This window comes from Macrotis lagotis, chromosome 5 (assembly GCF_037893015.1).
Source record: "Macrotis lagotis isolate mMagLag1 chromosome 5, bilby.v1.9.chrom.fasta, whole genome shotgun sequence".
Taxonomy (NCBI): domain Eukaryota; kingdom Metazoa; phylum Chordata; class Mammalia; order Peramelemorphia; family Peramelidae; genus Macrotis; species Macrotis lagotis.
This window is the reverse complement of record NC_133662.1, coordinates 239,626,217-239,646,525: the sequence shown is the minus strand read 5'-3', so window position 1 is coordinate 239,646,525 and position 20,309 is coordinate 239,626,217. Positions and strand designations below refer to the sequence as shown.

The following is a 20,309-nucleotide window of genomic DNA, read 5'->3' as shown; positions in this document are numbered from 1 at the left end:
TCCCCGGCTTCCGCTTCCGGGGGGGGGCCGCGTTTCCGGCGGGACGATGGGGCGGTGGGGCCCGGCCGGGGCCGCGGCGGCGCTGCTGCTGCTGCTGCTCGCTCGGGGCGCTGCTGGGCCTAGTCGGGGCCTCCGACCCGCCCCTCGTCACCTGCGGCTCCGTCGTGAAGCTGCTCAACACGCGACACAACGTGCGGCTGCACTCGCATGACGTGCACTACGGGTCAGGTGAGCCCGTGGGCGGGGCCGGGAAGTGGAAGGGGGAGGAGGTAGCCCCGGGGGGCGGGGCTTGGCGTGGGGAACCCCGGGGGCGGGGCCGGAAGAGCGCGTAGGAGGAGGAGCCCGAGCTTCGAGGAATGGCGAGGGGGCGGGGCCTGGGGGAGTGGCTGGGCGGGGCGGGGGGTAGAGGAGGCTCTGTGGGGAGACGGGCAGGAGGCCCTAGCAAGCGCGGGGGCACACCTGGCAAAGCCTTCCCGGAGCCGCCCCACCTCCGCCTGTCAGGTGACCATCCGCCCCTGCCCCGCACCCTCCACGGAGCCATCAAAATCTTTTTTCCTTTTTAAAATTATTTTTCCAATCACAGGTCATTACAATTCTTAATATTCTTTTAAAAAACTTTTTGAGCTCCAGATGTCACCCTCCCCTTTCTCCCTGAGCAGGCCGGTGATTGGGTATAAATTCTATGGATCAAAGTAAGCTTAGAAGACGGGCATATGACCCTGTTAGTCCCCGGCTCACAACGTTTCAGGGATTCGAAATTCTCTTTGGGGTAAATTCCTTGTTTTAGCCTGGCTTTTCTTTGTATCCCCAACCCGTAGGGTACCTGACTCATTGTAAAGGCTTAAAACATTCTTTTTTGTTTTTGCAAGGCAACGGAGTTAAGCGGCTTGCCCAAGGCCACACAGCTAGGTCATTAAGTGCCTGAGACCGGATTTGAACCCATGTACTCCTGACTCCAAGGCCGGTGCTTTATCCACTGCAGCCACCTAGCAGCCCCCTCTGCCTGTCTCTTCACCGCTAACACTCTAGTTCCAGGTCTCATTTTCTCTTGTCATAGACTTTTATTGCAGCTTTCTTGGCTCCTTGCTTCATGTCTCTTCCTTCAGCAGACTGCCAAATTATTATTCCTGAAGCACAGGTTAACCTTGTTACCCCCCTACTTCTAAACCATCTGTGGCTCCCTACCTCTATGCTGAAATGCAACATCTCAGCCTTTAAACACTTTCATAATTTGGCTCCCAGGCTTCTTTTTAGTTTTATTTTTAACACTTCTGCTTAGATACTCTAAATTAGGGTGGGGGGTCAAATTCAAATAGAAATGGATCCCTCCCTGAGGGTACATCGACATAGCAAACTACAATTGAACCTCATCTATGTAGTATTGATTTTTGTGGTTTTGTTCACGTTTCCCAATTATACTTCCCTATGGTTCTCACCATACTTTTGCTTCAGAGTTTGACCCTTCTGGACTAGTTAATCACCAGCTTCCCTTCTAGCTTTCAATCAATGAGCTTAGAATATCTTCCTTTTTTCCAGGCAGTGGGCAGCAGTCAGTTACAGGGATATTAGATGTGGATGACAGCAACAGTTACTGGAGGATCCGAGGAAAAACCTCTACAGTCTGTGAGAGAGGAACCCCTGTGAAGTGTGGCCAGGCCATACGGCTGACTCATGTCAATACTGGGCGCAACCTTCACAGTCATCACTTCTCTTCACCCCTCTCTGGCAACCAGGTGAGCATGGTCCGGACTGGTGGAGCCTTGCCCAGCGGAATTGCTTGTTGTTAGACTTGTTTGATCTCCTTTTTGCTCTTTAGGAGAACTATATCTATTTATGAAAGAAAACTAGTTCTGGATAAGAGGACAGTTTCTTTGGTTCCCTAACTAGTTGGAATCATGGAGAAAGGAGATTTGAGAACCAGCGTCAACTCAGTAGAAAAGGATTAGGAGATTTCTCTTTACTCTACCAAAATAGGAAAACAAAATATCTGCTAATTGAACACTTAAACCATGGGTATCCAATCTTTTAGCTCTTCTGAACCACATCACCCAACAAAACCTTGTCAAGGGCTACATATACAATTTAATATTTATTTATGACAACATTGTAACCCATATTACCACTAAGTATAATGATAAAATGTAACAATGTCACATGAATGGAATTTGAGGGTCACTAGTTAGTTGGATGGCACCTGACTTTAAGCTCTTAGAGGAAGTAGACTATTTAGAACTTTGTAGTTCTGGTGAATTTCTAGAATTGTTTTTGGTGATAACCATCATTATATAAAGAATCAAAGGGAAGTAAAAGAAGGGTTCTAGCTCTTAATAGCTGTATCAGTCAGTGATAGGAAAAGTTAAACTATATAAAAATTAAGGATCAAGGGCAACTAGGTGGTGCAGTAGATAGAGCACTGGCCCTGTACCTGAGTTCAAATCCAACCTCAGACATTCAAATAATTACCTAGCTGTGTGGCCTTGGGCAAGACACTTAACCCCATTTGCCTTGCAAAAAAAAATATTAAGGATCAGCATAGTAAAATATGTCACAGAAGGCTAAGTGATTAATTACCGAATAACATCAGATTTGAACCTTAATTTGGTCATGTTGATGTCATCACCAGTGTACCAAACAAACCATTTGAATTTCACCTGCCACCATCCAAGTTTAGGCTTTTAGTCACTTCTAGCCAAAGCTTTTGTTTTAGCTTTTTTTTTTTTTTTTTTTGGTATTAGCAGTAATGCCACTCAGTAAATTCCAGGCCCCCTATTGCCTCCAGAGCAAATACAAAATGCTCTTGTTAAAGCCATTCATAACCCAGCTACCTCCAACCTTTCCAGTCTTTTTACTCTTTTCTCCTCAACATGTATTCTTTCATCTAGTGACACTGGCCTCTTGGCTGTTCTTGGAACAAGACCCTTGTCTTATGCCTCCAGGCATTTTTCTCTGCCTCTGGAATGTTCTCTCTCCTCTTCTACTGACTTTTCCTGTCCCATCTGAAGCCCACTTTCCACAGGAGCCTTTCGTACTACCCCCTCTGAGTTTTAGTATCTTCCCCTCTGTTATTTCTGATTTATCATCTTTATAGCATATACATATAGTTCTTTGCTTGTCTCACATATTAGATTGTAATTTCCTTGAGGGCAGGGATTTTCTTGCCTCTTTTTGTTTTCCCAGTGATTAGCAGAGTGTTAAAAAAAAACCAATTACTTATTGACTAATTTTACTACCATAACTAGTTTTACTGTCAGTCTTCCCCTTTTTCTGTCCATTTTTTACTTGCTGCCAAAGTTATCTTCCTAAAAAAAAAACTAGTAATTTCATTTGCCTACACCTTCACTGTCTCCCCACTATTAATTGAATTATATACAGACTTTTAGACCCAGGCTTCAAGCCCCTCACATTTTGGCCTGATGCTAACGTTGCTCTTACCCAGATTATACTCTAAGCAAATGTACTGCTGTTTCCTTCTCCCAAATGTGCCCTTTCCTTGTATCTGCCCAACCTTTCTCCTGTCCCCCCAGTTTCTAGATACTAAAATTCTTTTCTTCTTTCAAGTTCCCTTTCCACTGTTACCTCCTTCCACACTGACAAACTGGACGGGGTCTCTTCCATAATCTCTTCCCTTCCATTTGACCTCTCTAGCATTTAATCCCACATAAATAACATTATGCCTTTTTAACCTTTTTCTGTACATTTTGCTGTCTCTTTCCCAACCAAGAATAAGGATGAGGTACTTTTAGTAAACAGTAGATGCAAATGTTTGTTGATTTCTATTAACTCATTTGTATTGTTTTGGGGGTCATTCTTTGGTATTTTTGTTTAGGTTTTTTTTTCAGGGCCACACAGCTAGGTAATTATTAAGTATCTGAGGTGGGATTTGAACTCATAGTCCTCCTGACTTCAAGGCCAGTGCTCTATCCACTGCACCACTTAGCTGCCCTACTTGCCTCCTTTTAACCCCAAATTTTTAGTTCTTCCTGTGGAAGTGCTCCCCATTTTCCATCCATCTATCCTGGGGCTCATGCTAATTCTTCTGTTCTTGTCATTTTCAGGAAGTGAGTGCATTTGGGGAAGAGGGTGAAGGGGACTATCTGGATGACTGGACAGTCCTCTGCAGTGGCTCACACTGGGTGAGAGACGATGAGGTTCGGTTCAAACACGCTTCTACTGACGTGCTGCTCTCTGTCACAGGAGAGCAGTATGGCCGACCCATCAGTGGCCAAATAGAGGTGCATGGCATGGCCCAGCAGAGCCAAAACAACTATTGGAGAGCCATGGAAGGCATCTTTATGAAACCCAGTGAGCTGCTTCGCACCGAAGCCCATCATGTTGAGCTGTGAGATCCTTTCGGCTCCTCTCCACCTCACCACACAGTGTTTGAGTTGCACCCACTGCTTTCCACACTGGAGCAGCAGCAGCCTTATCATCCCCTGGGTGAGGATCCAGCATGGGAAATTTTTAAGTTCTTAAGAGCAGCAGCTCCCTTCCTGCCAATATGTATCTATCCTTATTCTGGACTTGGTTTCACCTTTTAAATGTGGGAGTTACTACCAGTGGTGGGACTGATCTTTTCATCCATTTAGAAGAAATGGAGGTGGAAGAAATAATATCTCTTGAAGATGGAAATTCCCCTCATTTGGATGCTTTGGCATAATAATCCGTTAACAGGTGGAGTACAGTTTCCAACATAATGCTTTTACTCAGGAGTAATAAAAAGAATTTGATTCTCAGTCTTTAAGTGGTCATTCAATTAGGAATCACATTCCTAGATGTGTTTATACCTACAAACCTTTAGAAACTACTAGGGAGGGCAGCTGGGTGGCACAGTGGAAAGTACCTGAGTTCAAATTTGGCCTCAGACACTTAATAATTACCTAGCCGTGTGGCCTTGGGCAAGCCACTTAACCCCATTCCCTTGCAAAACAAATGAACAAAAAAACTAGAAACTACTAGGGACTGGGGGACAGCTAGTTGGCAAAGTGGATAGAGCACCACCCTGGAGTCAAGAAGACCTAACTGGCCTTTAATCTGGCCTGAGACATTTGACACTTACCAGCTGTGTGACCCTGGAGGCAAATTACTTAGTCCCCATTGCCTCACCAATTGTCTTGATCCATATCTAGTCACTGGACCCAGATGATTCTGGAGGAGAAAGTGAGGCTGTTGACTTAGCACAGCACCCCCTCACCTCAGCCCAATTCACATACATGTCATGGCATCACCTCTCTGATGTCATGGTCTTTGAGGAATGGAGGACAGGCAATAATAAACTCTTTGTATGGGTCTTGCTTGGGTGGGGTAGAAATCAAGATTTCATTTCATCAACCAGCTCTGCCCTTCTGAGGACTAAGTTTTGACTTAACCTTCAAATTTGGGAAGGGAAAAAATTCTGAATCTGCCCAATATTAATAACTGATTAATAATTTCTCTCAAGGATCAGGGAATTGCTGCCTCCTGGGCCCATGATTGTTGATGAATCCAGTAGTCTTCCACTTACCTCAAGAAAGCCCCACTCTCTATTTTCTTGTATAAACTGGGCAAATGAGGTCAAATTTATGAAGGTGAACAGCAGTCTCTTGTGATGGGAAGAAATAGTCATTTCTTTTTCAGCCTCCTTCATACTCCCAAAGCAGGTGGATTCTGGGATGTTGAACTTGTGCATTCCAAAAGTGTGATGGGGGCGGAAGGGAGGTGGCTGCCATCTGCTGGGATTCCAGGGGATAGAGCAAGACTCACTATTTTAGGATGGCTTTTTTCCACTCATTTTGCAGCCTTTACATTTTTGACTTGGAGAATGTCAACTCTGTGTCAGACCTCCCTGTCTAAGATGTTAAGATTTGGACCCTTTCACAGTGACACAATCCAAAAAAGATGTTTTAAGTGAGAAAAATGTTCCAACTACAGAAGTCCTGATTTTCAGAAAACCTTCCCATTTCTCCAGCTGAACTCTCCTGATCCTCTGAGAAGAAAAGCCTTGAGAGAGGCCAGATGTAACAGGATGTTATAGAAAAGTGAAAGGAACAATGGAATACAGTAACTGCAGGACTGATCCCAGGAAAAGAAGCAAAAAGTGACCTGGAAAAGCCAGGGCTGAATTGGGGAGAAGCAGGAGGATTCAAGTGGCTAAAAGAGGAAAGTGGGGGGACTTGAAGGACAGTTGAACTGCCTCTGCCTTACCAGGAATCAGTAATAGGAGAGTTGAGAAATGTACAGGGGAATGAACTATTAGAGGAAACTATTTGAAGGGAAATGGTTTTGAATAAGTGGATACTTCTAGAAAAGAGGGGAACACGGCTAAGAGTTTGGTTTTCATAAAAGGTTCCTTTTCACACGTTTATTGTCATCTAGGCCTGCAGTCATTCCTGCAAGGAAGGGAGGTTTTCTGGGGGAATTTTGTTGGAAATGTGCACTCAGAAGGGGTCTTTGGTAGGTGGGATTTCGGGCGCTTGTCCATCCAAGGAGCTGCGGGATGTGTTTCCAGTCGCCTCCCTTCCTCTCTCCAGCCCAGGGCTTTATCAGCTCGGTTAAAAGACCTTCAGGAAGCTAGTTGGCATTTTTTACATTAAGTTGGTGTCTTAAAGCTGCAAATCTGCTCTTTGTGAAGGCGGCTTTCCCGCCACGGCGCCCCAGTCTTCGGCCCCCCAAGGCGCCTCCCCCTCCAGTTCCTCGGAGCTCTGGCCATTCCCCCAGCGCGGCTTTTCCGGAGAATTAAACTAAACCGGTTTTGAGCACGTCTGGCCCATTCTCGGAGAGGTTTCTGGGGGGAACCGGGCCCCCCCCAAGAGTGGGGTAGAGGGCTCGATCCCCGACCGCTGCGCAGAATCGGGGCTCCCCGAGATGGACGGATGAACCGTGGTGTTCCTGGCTCCGGGGGCCCCTCCTCAGGTGCAGCCGGGTGACCCCGGCCGGGCTCTGATCCCTCGGCTCTGGGCGCACGGGCCCCCCCCCAGCGCAGTTCCGGGCGGAGCGGACCAAGAGAGGAACCCCACCAAGAGAGGAACCCCGGACTGCTGGGGGGCGGGGCCGGGGGCGGGGGCGGCCAAGAGAGGAGCGCGGGGATGGGCGGGCCGGGGGCGGGGGCGGGGGCGGGGCCTGTCAGGAGAGGCGCGCGGGGATGGGCGGGTCGGGGTCGGGGCCTGCCAGGAGAGGAGCCTGGGGCTGATGGACGGGCAGGGGGCGGGGCCTGCCAGGAGAGGAGCGAGGGGATGGGCGGGCCGGGGGCGGGGGCGGGGCCTGCCAGGAGAGGAGCCCGGGGCTGATGGGCGGGCCGGGGGCGGGGGCGGGGCCTGCCAGGAGAGGAGCGCGGGGCTGATGGGCGGGCAGGGGGCGGGGCCTGCCAGGAGAGGAGCGAGGGGATGGGCGGGCCGGGGGCGGGGGCGGGGCCTGTCAGGAGAGGAGCGCGGGGCTGATGGGCGGGCCGGGGCCGGGGGCGGGGCCTGCCAGGAGAGGAGCGCGGGGCTGATGGGCGGGCCGGGGGCGGGGCCGGCCAGGAGAGGAGCGCGGGGCTGATGGGCGGGCCGGGGGCGGGGGCGGCCAGGAGAGGAGCGCGGGGCTGATGGGCGGTCAGGGGGCGGGGCCGGCCAGGAGAGGAGCGCGGGGCTGATGGGCGGGCCGGGGGCGGGGCCGGGGCGGCCAGGGCAGGGCGGGGCGCCTCGGGGCCGGGGCCGGGGCGGGGCCAGACCGGCTCCTCCCCCTTCCGGCTTCCCAGGCCGGCGGGGGCGCGGCGCCGGGGGGGCCGGGCCGGGCGGGGCTGGCGGCGTCTCCTCGGCTGCGCGGCCCTCGGAGGCTCCGCACGGCGCTCGCGGGGCCGGGCCGCGCCGGGCCGAGGGGCCGCCATGCCTCTGCTGCTGGCCGCGCTGCTGCTGCTGCTGCTGGCCGCGCTCTGCGCCCTCTTCCTCTGCCGGTGAGGGGCCGCGGGGGCGGGAGGGAGGGGCGGGCGCCGGGCGGGGGGCGCCCCCGGGGGGCTGGGGCCGCGCCCGCGTCGGGCCCCGGGGTTCCGGGTGACCTTGGGCAGGGCCCGGCTCCCGCGGACCTCTGCTGCGCCGCGGCGCCCCGCCCCGCCCCCACCCGCCCCCCAGCCCCGGTGCGGGGCCCCCCAGAAGCCGCGCTCTCCCGGCGGGAAACTGAGGCTCGGGGCCTGCAGGCGGTGAAGGGCGGCGCGGGGTGCGGGGGCCCAGGGCGGCGCGGGGGCGGCCAGACGGGGCAGATGCCCACCCGGCCCGGAGGCCCCGGCCCGCCCCGGGGTGCCGCGGGGCCCGCCCCGGGGTGCCGGGGTGCCGGGGCGCCCCCCGGCCGGCCGCTCACCGGGGTCTCCGGGCAGGTGGCTCCTGATCCGCTGGGCCACCAGGTGGTGTCACCGGAGGTTCCAGGCCGAGCTCAAGATCGGCTCCTTCGGCTTCTTCTGGATCCAGAACGTGAGCCTGAAGTTCGAGCAGCACCACCAGACAGTGGTGAGTGCCCCCACAGCCGGGAGGCGGAGGGGCCTGGCGTCTGCACTCCAGTGGCGTTCCCTAGTTTCCTGCAGTTCCCATTCCTCTTGTTCTTTTAGCCAGCTGGTATCCATTTTTCTGACAGTTTTTAATTGAAAAAATAAATCAATTTCCAATACTCTTATGATCACGTACTTTGTGCCTTAGTTTATCATTTTGAAAAATTAGAATGACCTCAGAGGTCCCTCCTAACTCTAAATCTATGATTCTGTGAGCACAGTTCTGTTCTATTCCTTTGGTTCTGTGGGCTCTATTTTGTTCCCTTGATCCATTTTCATATTTTATAAAAACTCCAACAAACCCAAACCAGACATTTTTGATATTCACCTCCACTTTGAGATGTCTTATTTCCCTGATCATTTTCCTTGGTGGTGGTGTTTCTGATAGATTTTAATCACAATCCTATGAAGTAAGTCTTTGGTATTTTGACTGAGATTGCATGAAATTCATGATTTAGTTTGCATAATACTGCCATTTTTGGTAGGTTGGGTTAACCTAATCACATGCATGGAATAGCTCTTCAGTAATTTAGTAATCCAGCCATTTAACAACCCCGGTTTCTTTATTCTTGAATATTAGGTTCATTACCCAGGTAATCACTTCTTGGATCCAACCTGAGAATACCAGGTTTAGGGCAAGTCAGTTGGGCTTGTTTATTGAGACCCACTGTAGGTCCACTTGGGCTCTGGAAGGATATAAGAGAAATAGTTTAGAGATTAATGGGAGAAATGAACCAATTCACCCATAAAGTCAATGTAATCAGTCTGATTCTGGATGACTGTGCCTTCCACTGCTGGAAGCTCCTCTCCATCGCTGACCTTCAGCTGACCTACAACCGTCATTGAGAGGGCATTAGAAAGAACTGGATTTGAACCCTGGCTCCATCACTGGTATGATGCCTCACCTGCCTTTTTAGTAAAATGGCAGGCTTGAGCAAGATGCCTTGGGTTCCTCCAGCTTGCAATCTGGTGTCTCTGATTTCTCAGAGCCTCTATCTCTTCAGCTGTGAATTGGCAATGAGAGTCAATAGCATTTATCTAACATGTAGTACTCCCCATATAGTCCAGTGCTGGGTGGAAACAGTTGCAGACTCACTATACTAATGGCACTGTTATCTTCCTTCACAGCTCACCTCAGACGGTGCCTCTCTTTAGCCTTCTTTACCCCATCATCTGGTGGTGATTTCTCCCTTCTCTATTCCTAGAGCCCTTTGCCCCCTTCCCTCCCAGCTTTGTATGGTGTTTTTCTGCACAATGCCACTGTGTCTGCCTGCCATACCCTTCCCCACAAGTAGACTAGAACCATCTTCAGGGCAGGGACTATTTTTGTCTCTGTGACTCTGGTTTGTAGCACAATGCTTTGCATTAGTTGACGATGTTTAGTATCTGTGAAGTTGAATTGATCTGGATGGGCTTGGTGTGGGCCCTTCCTCCCCCTATCACTGACCCCGGGTCCCAGTGACCCTTATGTCAGCTGTTGAGCCTTTTGGATTGTCCAGGCCTTAGCTGGCAGCAGCTGCACAAAGCCTTTTCCCCATACTGTTCCAGGAAATTGATAGTGGGTGGATTTCCAGCAAACTCCTGAGCCACGATCTACCGTGAGTATCCCATCTTATGTTTCCTATCAGGGAGATCTCTCTAATTTGGGTTGGGAAAATGGGGTTCGATTGAAGAGAGACTTTTCAGCCTCTCATCCCCTTAAGGACTCCACTATGGTCTGTATGCTATGAACTTGGGAAGACAAATATTGACATGTGCTGCCAGTCCTAACTTCCTGGACCCAAAACTGCTCTCAGGGAAGTTGGGAGATTAGAGGGAAGGAATGGTTCTCTGACTGATCTATTTATCAAAATATTGACAGTAGTCAGCACTCTCTCCCCTGGGGATAGGCACTATGTGGCGCTGTGCTTAGGGGAGGTGCGCATCAGAACTGACCTACAGAAGATGACTGGCCTGCCCACTTCCTTCTCCAAGACTTCTGGGGTGGATCACAGCAAGCTGCCCCTCAATCCATCCTTGCTGAGAATTGCTTGCCAGGTGAGGCTTTTCCCCATTTCCTGAACATGGTGGCAGTGGATTGAGGAGGCCCATGCTTCAAGCTGACATTACCTTCCCATCTCTCTACTGAGTTGAGTTTTTCAGAGGTGTCAATAGCTATTTTTTGAAATCTTGGATTGCAATGCCTGTGGGATGGGAGGTGTGTCTTGTCTTCATCTGAGGGCCTAAGGAAAGAGGGTAGTCCTGTCCCTGGCTATTATTCATGCTTGCTTCTTCCCAGCTTTTCTCGATCCATGTGGACTCCATCAACATTATGGTTCTCAAGGTAACTACCTCTGAGTCCCTGTGGCACATTCAGATCAGCAGGAGCCGATTCCTTCTGGATAGTGATGGGAAGAGGTAAGAGCTTGGGTGGATAGAATCCCAGATGGCAGCATCCCAACCAACTGTTTCCATTCTGGAACTAGAAAGTAAAAATCAAGGTAGGGCTAGCCGGCAGAGTGGCTGGAGCTCAGGATCCACAGATGTTGCTCCCATCACCCAGATAGTTACACAGCTTGCCTAGACACGAAGGCAGGTTTTCTACCATCTTCTCTTTCTGTAAACAAAACTTGGCTGGAAGATGAAGTGGGCTCAATGACCAAAGATTTTGACTTTTTCTTCCATTTCCCAGAATCGACTGTGAGGTGAGCTTAAGCCAAGTGAATAGCAAAGTACTGAAGAGTGGTCAGTCGGTGAGTGTGTCTTGGGATCACATCTCCCCCTCCAGCCTATCCTCCATTCTGAGTGTGAGCTCTTAGACACACCAGGGTTCCCATTATGGTTTTCTATGCCAGGGGTTCTCTGTCAGCCCCAATGGTGATCCCTTGGGACCTGCTGTATTGTCTAGTCACCATCTTTTTGACCTAAGCCTTCTGCATATGAGGGGTTGATCTGTTATCTGTTTCACTCACCTGTTGCAGGAGGACACTTGCCTGGCAGAGCTCTCCCTTGCCCTGGACCTATGTGTGGAGATGAGTTTAAGCAGCCTGCAGCTGAAGGCTATCACCCTTGATGTGTGGACCCTCCACGCAGAGCTGCATGAAGGCCTTTTCCACAGCCAGTTGCTGCACCCGAGCCTGGTGCCTACCTTGAGGCCAGATAAAGTGCCAGGTGAAGATAGACTTGTGGATCCTCTTCAATGAAGATAGATGGAAACTAAGCTTTGAGTTTTACTATTTAGCTAATAGGTTGTTAGTTGTCACTGGTAACGCCTGTTGGATCTGACCTTTGAGAGTAGATGAACCTAGAGTAAGAATGGGACTCCCTCAGATGCATCCACTCTCTTTCTTAGACTGGAGGAAGGAAGGAATGGTAGATTTCTTTGTCCCTGGAACATTTGCCTGGTGGCATCTTGGGGATGTTTGCCTTGGGTTTCAGTGGATTGCAGACTCAAGAGGAGGTAGTAAGTCAATATAATGCAGCATCCCCAAAAGTCCATAATCTTTGGCTATGTTGAGAGGCCCATAGTGTCCCCACACAAAGGAGGTCATGGTTGGACTTTACTCTGTTGTGGCAGGGCTACAAATGGAATCCTGGGGTCTTCAGGTCTTCAGGCTTCATTTTAGAAAGGATATTGCCAACATGAACTTGTCCAGAGGAAGAATATCCAGGATATTGGAGGGTCTAGAAATAAAAAATGAGGGATTTAACTGAAGAAGAGAAGACTGGGTAGCAGGGGCACCTGGATGTTCAGGCATTCGGGTCATATAGAGAAGGAAGCAGACTGGCTCTGCTTAGTTCCAGAAGCAAAGCTGGGTGCCTCAGACAGCAACTGTAAGTATTGATCCTATTAAGGGAAGTTTTTCTAGTTATTGGAGTTGTTTCTAAGTGGAACAGGCCGCCTTGGGTTTTTTCCCCACCTGAGACAGTCTGAGGGGAACTCCACCTTGGGGAGGTAGAAGAGACAATTCTCATATGTGTTCATAGTGGATCAGATGACCTCCAAGGTCTCTTTGAAGCTGACGGAACTGGGAGGCGAGGGCAGGGTAGAGGGACAAAACTGGCTTTGTCCCAAAGGCACTTGGGGAGAATCCGAGATTCTTGGACATAGATCAGTGGATGCACTCCCTCTATTTTCTCATCTGTAGAAGTGAAAGAGGACTTCACTGAGCCAGCCATTCCTGGTTTGAACCTCCTTCAGCTGCTACCAGGGAAAGTGAAAATAGAGATGGAGAACACCAGTGTGGTGCTGTCCATGAACAGCCAGAAGAGGTGAGGACCAGTGGGTGGAACCAGCGGTGATCCTGCCCAGAGTGGGGCTGGGGTGGAACCTCGTGGGGCCTGAGTTTACTTTGGTTCTTGGCTAGGCACCTCAACTGGACACTGAAGCTGCTACAATTCTATTACCATCGGGATGAGGACCAACTGCCCCTTCGCAGTTTCACCGCCAATTCAGACATGGCCCAGATGAGCACTGAGCTGCTGCTAGAAGGTGAGTGGGTGAGACCTCAGGAGGAGAGAGTGTAATGGGTTCCATTTACTCCAGATTGGGATTAGTGGGAGTGGGGAAGATACTGAAAGGTACGAGTCCCTTAACATGTGGGGGATGGCTGAGGGGGGAAAGGTGGGAGTTTTGATGGCCCTTTTGCCTCCTGCAGATGGGCTGCTGCTCTCCCAGAGTCGTCAGCGCATCATCTGCCTAAATTCCCTAAAGGCCAGTGTGCAGGTGAGAGCCTCAGCCCTTCTGTGACCCCTCCTGATCATTAGCTTTCCCTGAATTAATAACCAGTCCCTTTCCCAATGGGGGAACATATGGAGAGACCAGACCCCACACCCCTCCCTCCTCTTCCTTTCCCTCCTCTTTCTTCTCCTCCTCCTCCTCCCTTTTTTCCTACTTTTCTTCCTCCTCAACCTTGTACTTTCCTCTAGGTGACTACCATTGACCTCTCAGCCTCTCTGGTGCTCAGCACTTGCATTGTCCACTACCGGCACCAGGAATTCTCTCACTGGCTAAACATGTTAGTGCAAGAGAGGCAGGAGCCAAAGCAGCCCATCTCCCAACCTAGGAAAACCAGGTGAGAGATCAACCATCTCCTGGTATTCCACCTTCTGCCCTGGTTCCTTAGGATACTGATAGAGTGTTTCAGAAAGGCATCCTTCCCACATAAGCACATTATGGCCATTCTGTAAATTGCTGCCATTTGATTGATCTTGTCTCTTGGTCCTCTCCAGAGAGCTCCTAAATAGTAGGAACCACAATGTGGTTCTTTTTGTAAATGCTTGGAGTCATGCTGTACTCAAGGACTGAATTGGCTTTTTGATGATGGTGATAGTTTCTTTCTTGGTTGTAGCTTTTTGGGTTTCTTAGATAATTTCTGTAGAAACTAGAAGGATCAGAGTATTGTGATTTTTGCGTTCTTTAGCCTACTATTTTCTGTGTCCTATTTTGAAAATCATGCAAGGCAGATTCTCTGCTCTGATCTGGGAAACATCAAGAACCTGTCTCCAGATAGGGAACCTTTTTTCCTTCCCTTACACTGGTGTTTTCTCTTTCTACAGAACCTTCCCTCAAATTCTGGCCCCCATCATCCTCAGCACTTCTATCTCCAATGTCAATGTTTCCATTCAGCTTGGAGATACACCACCCTTTGCCCTGGGCTTCAATTCCATCTCTCTGGGTAAGATTCCTGAGAAGGAGGCAGTGAGTACATCCATTGTAAGGAATCCATACCGGCTTGACAGTCATAATGGTTTTGGTTTGAGTGTAGGAAGCTGAAGATGCCACAGCATTCCTTCTCACCATCTTCCTTTCAGATTACCAGCACCTGAGGCCCCAAAGCATCCATCAACGGGGCGTCCTGGCTGTGGACCACTTGTGCTGGCGTGTGGGAAATGACTCTCACATCCAACGGGCACCTCACCCACCCAACATGCATGTCTGGGGTGAGGCCCTTGTCCTTGACTCCTTCACTCTACAGGTAGGTGAGGAGACCCTTGCCCTTGTTCCCTCCCATCTTAGGCATCTGTAAAATCCCTCATAGATTCCTTCTTGATTTACAATGTTTGGAGAAGGCAGTTCAGAAGTCTATGTTGGGCCTGGTGAAACATCTGGATCTCTTCCCTTTCTAGGGCAGCTATAACCAGCCCCTGGGTCTGAGCAGCACCCAGTCGGACACCCTCTTCCTAGACTGTACCATCCGTGGTCTGCAAGTGGAGACTTCAGACACCTGTGCTGAATGTCTCTCCCGCATCATGTCCATGTTGGGTCCCTGGTCCCAGAAGTCAACCCCACCCAGGGAGCTTCCTTCTGGGGAATCTCCAATGCTCCTGTGGAAGGTGGACTTGAAGGTGGAGGATATGAACCTGTTCACCCTTTCTAGCCTGGTGGGTAAGTAAGAACTCAGTAAGAAGCCTCATACAAAGTTGAGCACACAGGCGAGCACAGGCCTTCCTGATTAACTCAGATAACACTGCTCTGCTCACTTCTTCAGGGACTGGCCTGTTCATCAGACTGGTCTGCTCCCAGTTAGAAGAATGGGGGGGATGTAGAAGTGGTGCCCCCATTTAGGGATTGCTCATGGTCAGATGTTCATTGCACTTTTATGTTTGGATTTGTTCTCTCATCTGTGGCCTTCACTGCACAGGTGGCGAACACACGGAAGGACTCAGATCTGTTCAGAGCCTAGCCTTTTTATGTCTTTCTAAAATTCTTCCATTGAGAATCCACCCATGCTGTGGAGGTGCTATTTCCCTGTAGCAGATGAGAGAATGAGACATACTGATCTAGGCCATTTTCTTTTTCTTTCTTAATGATGCTGAGTGGCTGGGGGTGGCTCGGGGGTGGGAGAGAGGGGTTGTCACTGTCTCTTGCTGAACCTAATCTCCATGGGCCTCATGCAAGAGATGAGCTCTGAGTTGACCTTGGAATGAAAAAATGAGAGAGCACAGAATGGGTCAAGTGGTAGGAGAGAAGGGAGGAAGGGGAGGCTAAGAGTTGGAGCCAAGAGAAGGGGTGGAAGGGGAGTGGAAGAAGCCCCTGGCTAAATGGACGCCTGGGCTTCTAGGAGCCTCCGAGGTCCGGCTGGACACCCTGACGGTCCTGGGCAGTGCAGAGAGTTCCACAGTGGGGGTCCAGGGTCTCGTCCTGGCCCTGGTAAAGACAGTCACAGAGAAGATGCAGCCATGTTGCAAGGCCCCTGACATTCCCACTCCCATCCTGAGCCTTTCTATGCTGTCCGTCACCTACCACAGTAGCATCCGTTCTCTTGAGGTAAGTTAGCCTTGCAATGGAGGAGGGGGTCAGCGGCCCCTTCTCTTGTGGCTGCTGGGCCATGGACCCCTCCCCCCCCAGAGTTGTCTGCAGTTCCATGACTGGGCAGACCTTGCAAGGCTTCCCTTAAGCTCTTCTTCATGCAAGGGCTCTCCATGGGGGGAGGGAAGAGCTCCCCTCCTCCCTCTGGGACAGCACTGTCCTTTGCCAAGAAGGAGGCCATGATGGCTCTCTGAGAACAACCATTACTCAAGTCAGAGCTTGTGAAAGCTTAATGCCTTCCCAATTTAAGCTTTATTTTTAACATTAATTTTTAAAGCATCAATTGAGGTCAAAACTGATGTACAGGACATTTTCACATTTGTTGCCCTCATCTAACTGCAGCTGTGGAATCCCAGGATGTGGCTGAGTAACAATAAGCATCCTAATAGTGGCATCAATCAAGAGATGCACATTTGGTCACATCTTTCCTTTACTTAAAAGTCTGCAGTAGGGCCAGCTAGGTGGCGCAGTGGATAAAGCACTGGCCTTGGAGTCAGGAATACCTGGGTTCAAATCCGGTCTCAGACACTTAATAATTACCTAGCTGTGTGGCCTTGGGCAAGCTATTTAACCCCATCTGCCTTGCAAAAAAAACCTAAAAAAAGTCTGCAGTGGTTTCCAGCTTGTCAAAGTGAGCCACCTTTGCTGGGCACACGGGCTGTTCACCGACAGCTGTCATCCTGCATTTTTTTTTTAAGTTTTTGCTAGGCAATGGAGTTAAGTGACTTGCCCAAGGCCACACAGCTAGGTAATTATTAAGTGTCTGACATCAGATTTGAACCCAGGTACTCCTGACTCCAGAGCCAGTTCTTTATCCACTGTGCCACCTAGCCTCCCCCCTGCATTTCTTCTGTGTTCCCTTCTTAAAGTGATTTATTGTCATTTCCCCGTGGCTCCTCTTTCTCCTTTAACCCCATGTAATCCTCCTTTATAGCAAACAAATGCAATTAAGCAAAACAAGTGAACACATCTTCTGTGTCTGAAAATGTGGGCTTCATTTTACTCCTGTTGTCCCCTAAAGCCTCTCTCTGCCACAGGCAGAGACATGCTGCACCCTCAAGTTTTCTGAAGTTCCAATTGGTCCCATGGTTTCATAGTTCTGAAGTCATTCTATGTTGTTTTCTGTAGCATTATTTGGTTATTTTGTGAATTGTTTGGTTTTCCCAAGGCAGTGGGGTTAAGTGGCTTGCCCAGGGCCACACAGCTAGGTCATTATTAAGTGTCTGAGGCCGGATTTGAACTCAGGTACTCCTAACTCCAGGGCCGGTGCTCTACCCACTGTGCCACCTAGCTGCCCCACCCATTACATTTCGGTACTACAGTTCAGCAGTACCTCAGTCAGTGAGTTCCTCTTTTCCTCCAGTTCTTTGCTACTCTAGATCTACATATGATGGAACCTATTGCTCATGTCTAAGAATTATATACTGCGTAGTGACTGTAAATATAATTCCCAATAGTTCTTCTCAAATGGTGATCCCACCAACAATACCCAGTGCATTGGGGGACGCTCTCCTCACCTCCCCTGCAACGTTTACCAGTTTTGTCTTCTGTTCTCTTTGACAGTGTGGTAAAGCCTGTTTAACTTGTTATTTCTTTTAGAGTTGGTAATTTGAAGTATTTTTTCACATGACTGCTTTTCCTCTTGAAAACTGCCTGCTCATCTCCTGTCCTTTGACCACTTATCTTTTGGGAAATGAGTCTTATCCTGATGAGGACAAAAACCTACCATGTCATATGAGGACTTGTTAAAGGAACTGGGAGTGGTAGCAGAGAAGAGAGAAGACCGGGGGAACATAAGAGTTATCTTTAAGTGTTGGAAGGCCTGTCACATGCAGGAGAGATTCAGCTTGTTCTGTTTGGCTCCAGAGCAGGACCAGGAGCAGTGGGTGGAAGTTGGAAAGAGACCAGTTTAGATGATGGGGAAAAAACGAGCAAAACTTCCAAATTATAAGAGCTGTTCCCCAGTAGAATGGGCTGCCTGGAAAGCTTCCTCCTCCATGGTGGTCTCCAGCTCCAGACCCAATGGCATTCTGGGGTAGAGATTCCCTTTGGGCACACTGTAGGTGAGGTAGATCCTGAGCTTTCTTCCAACTATCAAATGCTGTGATTCATTGTTAATTCTCTGTAGGTTTTGAGTCAACAGACCTTTACCAGCTTATAATAGACTTCGTCAGATATAACTGTAAAGATCGTTTGCCCACAATTTACTCCCTTTCTTCTAAGCATCAATTTGATTTGTACAATAGATTTTCTTTCTTTTCTCTCTTTTTTTTTTTTTGCAAGGCAGTGGGGTTAAATGACCTGCCCAGGGCCACACAACTAGGTAATTACTGAGTATCTGAGGTAGAATTTGAACTCAGGACCTCCTGACTCCAGGGCCAGTGCTCTATCCACTGCTCCACCTAGCTGCCCCACAATAGCTTTTTAGTTAATACAATCAAAATTATCCACGTTATCTTTTAGGATCACTTTTATGTTTTGTTTAAGAATTTTTTCAGTAGCAATAGATGTGCAAGGTACTTTCCTTCCCTTTTTTTAAAAAAATGATAGGACCTTTTACATTTAGGTCATTTATCCTCAGAGCTTACTAATGGAATAGAACAGTAGTCTAAATCTCATTTTCTGCTAAACTGCTTTCTAGTTAATCTTAGTAGTTTTGGGGTTTTTTTGACTACGGAGTCCTCTCAGTAGTTAGTCTTCTTAGGTTTATTAACTAGTAGGCTGGGGGCAGCTAGGTGATGCAGTGGATAGAGCACTGGCCCTGAAATCAGGAGGGCCTGAGTTTAAATCCAGCCTCAGGCATTTAATAATTATTTAGCTGTGTGGCCTTGGGCAAGTCACTTAATCCCAATGCCTTGCAAAACCCCAGAAAACCAAAACCAAACAAAATAGTAGACTGCTGCTGTTAGTGGCTTCTGGGTCTTCCTTGCCATTGGTCAGTTCTTTTGTTTTTGAAGCCTAGCTTTGAGGATGAGTGTTTTCTAGGGTAGTTTAAGATCTGGTGATAGGAGGCCCCTTCAATGCCTACTGTTGTCATTCTTTTCCTTGACCTTTTGTTCCTCCAAATAAATGTTGTTATTACTTTGTTTGGCCTGATAAGGGCAAAGGAAGACCAGAACAAGGCCTTGGAGGTAGGCAGGCCTTGGATGTAGCCCCTGTCCTGTGCCAGGGACTTTACAACTCATTAATCTTTCAATAAATGGTTAGAAAGCACTCTTTCTTCTTCCAGGAAATAGTATTTTATTTGAGATAGTTTTCAACATCCCTTTTTTTGTAAACTTTTAATTTCCTCATTTTTTCTCCCTCCCTCCCCTCCCCCCTTCCCAAGTCAGCAAGTGAAGTGAGAGAGGTTGTACACGCACAGTTGTTGTATACATAGCTCCACATTAATCATGCTATGAAAGAAGAATTGAAATAAAAGGGGAAAAAAAACAAAAAAGAAAAAAAACAGATTTTAAAAAGTGAAAATAGTCTGCTTTGTTCTGTATTCAGACTCCACAGTTCTTTCTGTGAATGTGACTGTAAATGTGATGTTAAGTTCTGGAGGGACACAAGAAGAGGCCAAAGACACAGCAGGCGCACAAATCTGTGCTGGCGGTGTGTAAAATCTCTGAGACGTTACCTAGAGAGGAGATGGAGAGTCTTGTTCCTGGAAGAGTGGCCTGGGCTACTGCCTTAAGAGCATATGTAGGAGCAAGGCATGAGAGCCTGGAATTTGAGGAGGGGGTAGATTATGAAGGTCTTGGAATGCCGCACAGAGCACTTTGTATCTGATATGGAGGCGAGTAGAGGAGTGAACCTTCAGTAGCACTTTGCTGGCTTGGAGCAAGATGGGTTGGAATGGGGAGACTTAAGCCCAGCTGACTCACCAACAGATTGTGGCAATGGTCTGTGTGTGATCTGATGAGGGCAGGGTGGGAGGCAGATGGAGGGAGGGCACCCAGGGAGGGTTAGAGGAGAGAAGGGTATGACTCACTTGATCCTCAGAATGACCCTACAGAGTAGGGGCTGATAGGATCCCCATTTTAGAATTGAGAAAACTGAGGCAAACGGTAATTTAGTGACTTGCCCAGAATCACATAGCCAGTGTAATGATTTGAACTCAGGTCTTTCTCTTGATTCCAGCCTCGGTGCTCTATCTGCTGCCATTGCACTCTACCTAGCTACCAGTAAAGTAATCTATTGGTAGTTTGATTTGCGTGACACCCAATCTGTAAGTTTATTGGGGGCAGCTAGATGGCACAGTGGATAGAGCACCTACCCTGGAGACAGGAGGACCTGAGTTCAAATGTGGCCTCAGATACTTAGTACTTAGCTTTGTGACCTTGGGCAAGTCACTCTTTTTGTTTGTTTGCTTTTTGGGGTTTTTTTTGGTTTTTATTACAAGATAATAGGGTTAAATGACTTGTCCAAGGTCACACAGCTAGGTAATTATTAAGTGTCTGAGGCCAGATTTGAACACGGTCTGCCTGGCTCCAGGGTCAGTACTCTATTCACTGTGCCATCTAGCTGCCCCCAGGGCAAGTC

The 20,309-nt window shown here is 49.0% G+C and overlaps 2 protein-coding genes across 5 annotated transcripts in view; both read left to right on the top strand.

Moving 5' to 3' along the window:
- The first annotated feature begins 31 nt into the window (after positions 1-31).
- On the top strand, positions 32-4,736 carry SDF2 (stromal cell derived factor 2). Its single transcript, XM_074189062.1, is given in 4 exon segments — positions 32-100; positions 102-228; positions 1,537-1,733; positions 4,056-4,736. Coding segments are annotated over 4 exon segments (666 nt in total). The 5' UTR covers positions 32-46; the 3' UTR covers positions 4,344-4,736.
- A 3,026-nt stretch (positions 4,737-7,762) lies between these two features.
- Positions 7,763-20,309, top strand: part of BLTP2 (bridge-like lipid transfer protein family member 2) — a 30,179-nt gene continuing 17,632 nt past the window's right edge. The window contains exons 1-15 of one of the 4 annotated variants that reach the window (XM_074189052.1): positions 7,763-7,906; positions 8,324-8,453; positions 10,040-10,089; positions 10,381-10,528; positions 10,770-10,888; positions 11,163-11,223; positions 11,452-11,641; positions 12,619-12,742; positions 12,838-12,962; positions 13,129-13,196; positions 13,400-13,545; positions 14,030-14,148; positions 14,285-14,448; positions 14,600-14,858; positions 15,535-15,740. In XM_074189052.1, coding sequence (XP_074045153.1) covers positions 7,839-7,906; positions 8,324-8,453; positions 10,040-10,089; positions 10,381-10,528; positions 10,770-10,888; positions 11,163-11,223; positions 11,452-11,641; positions 12,619-12,742; positions 12,838-12,962; positions 13,129-13,196; positions 13,400-13,545; positions 14,030-14,148; positions 14,285-14,448; positions 14,600-14,858; positions 15,535-15,740 — 1,977 coding nt within the window. In that variant the 5' untranslated portion in view covers positions 7,763-7,838. The other 3 variants (XM_074189049.1, XM_074189050.1, XM_074189051.1) reach the window with 3 other exon arrangements.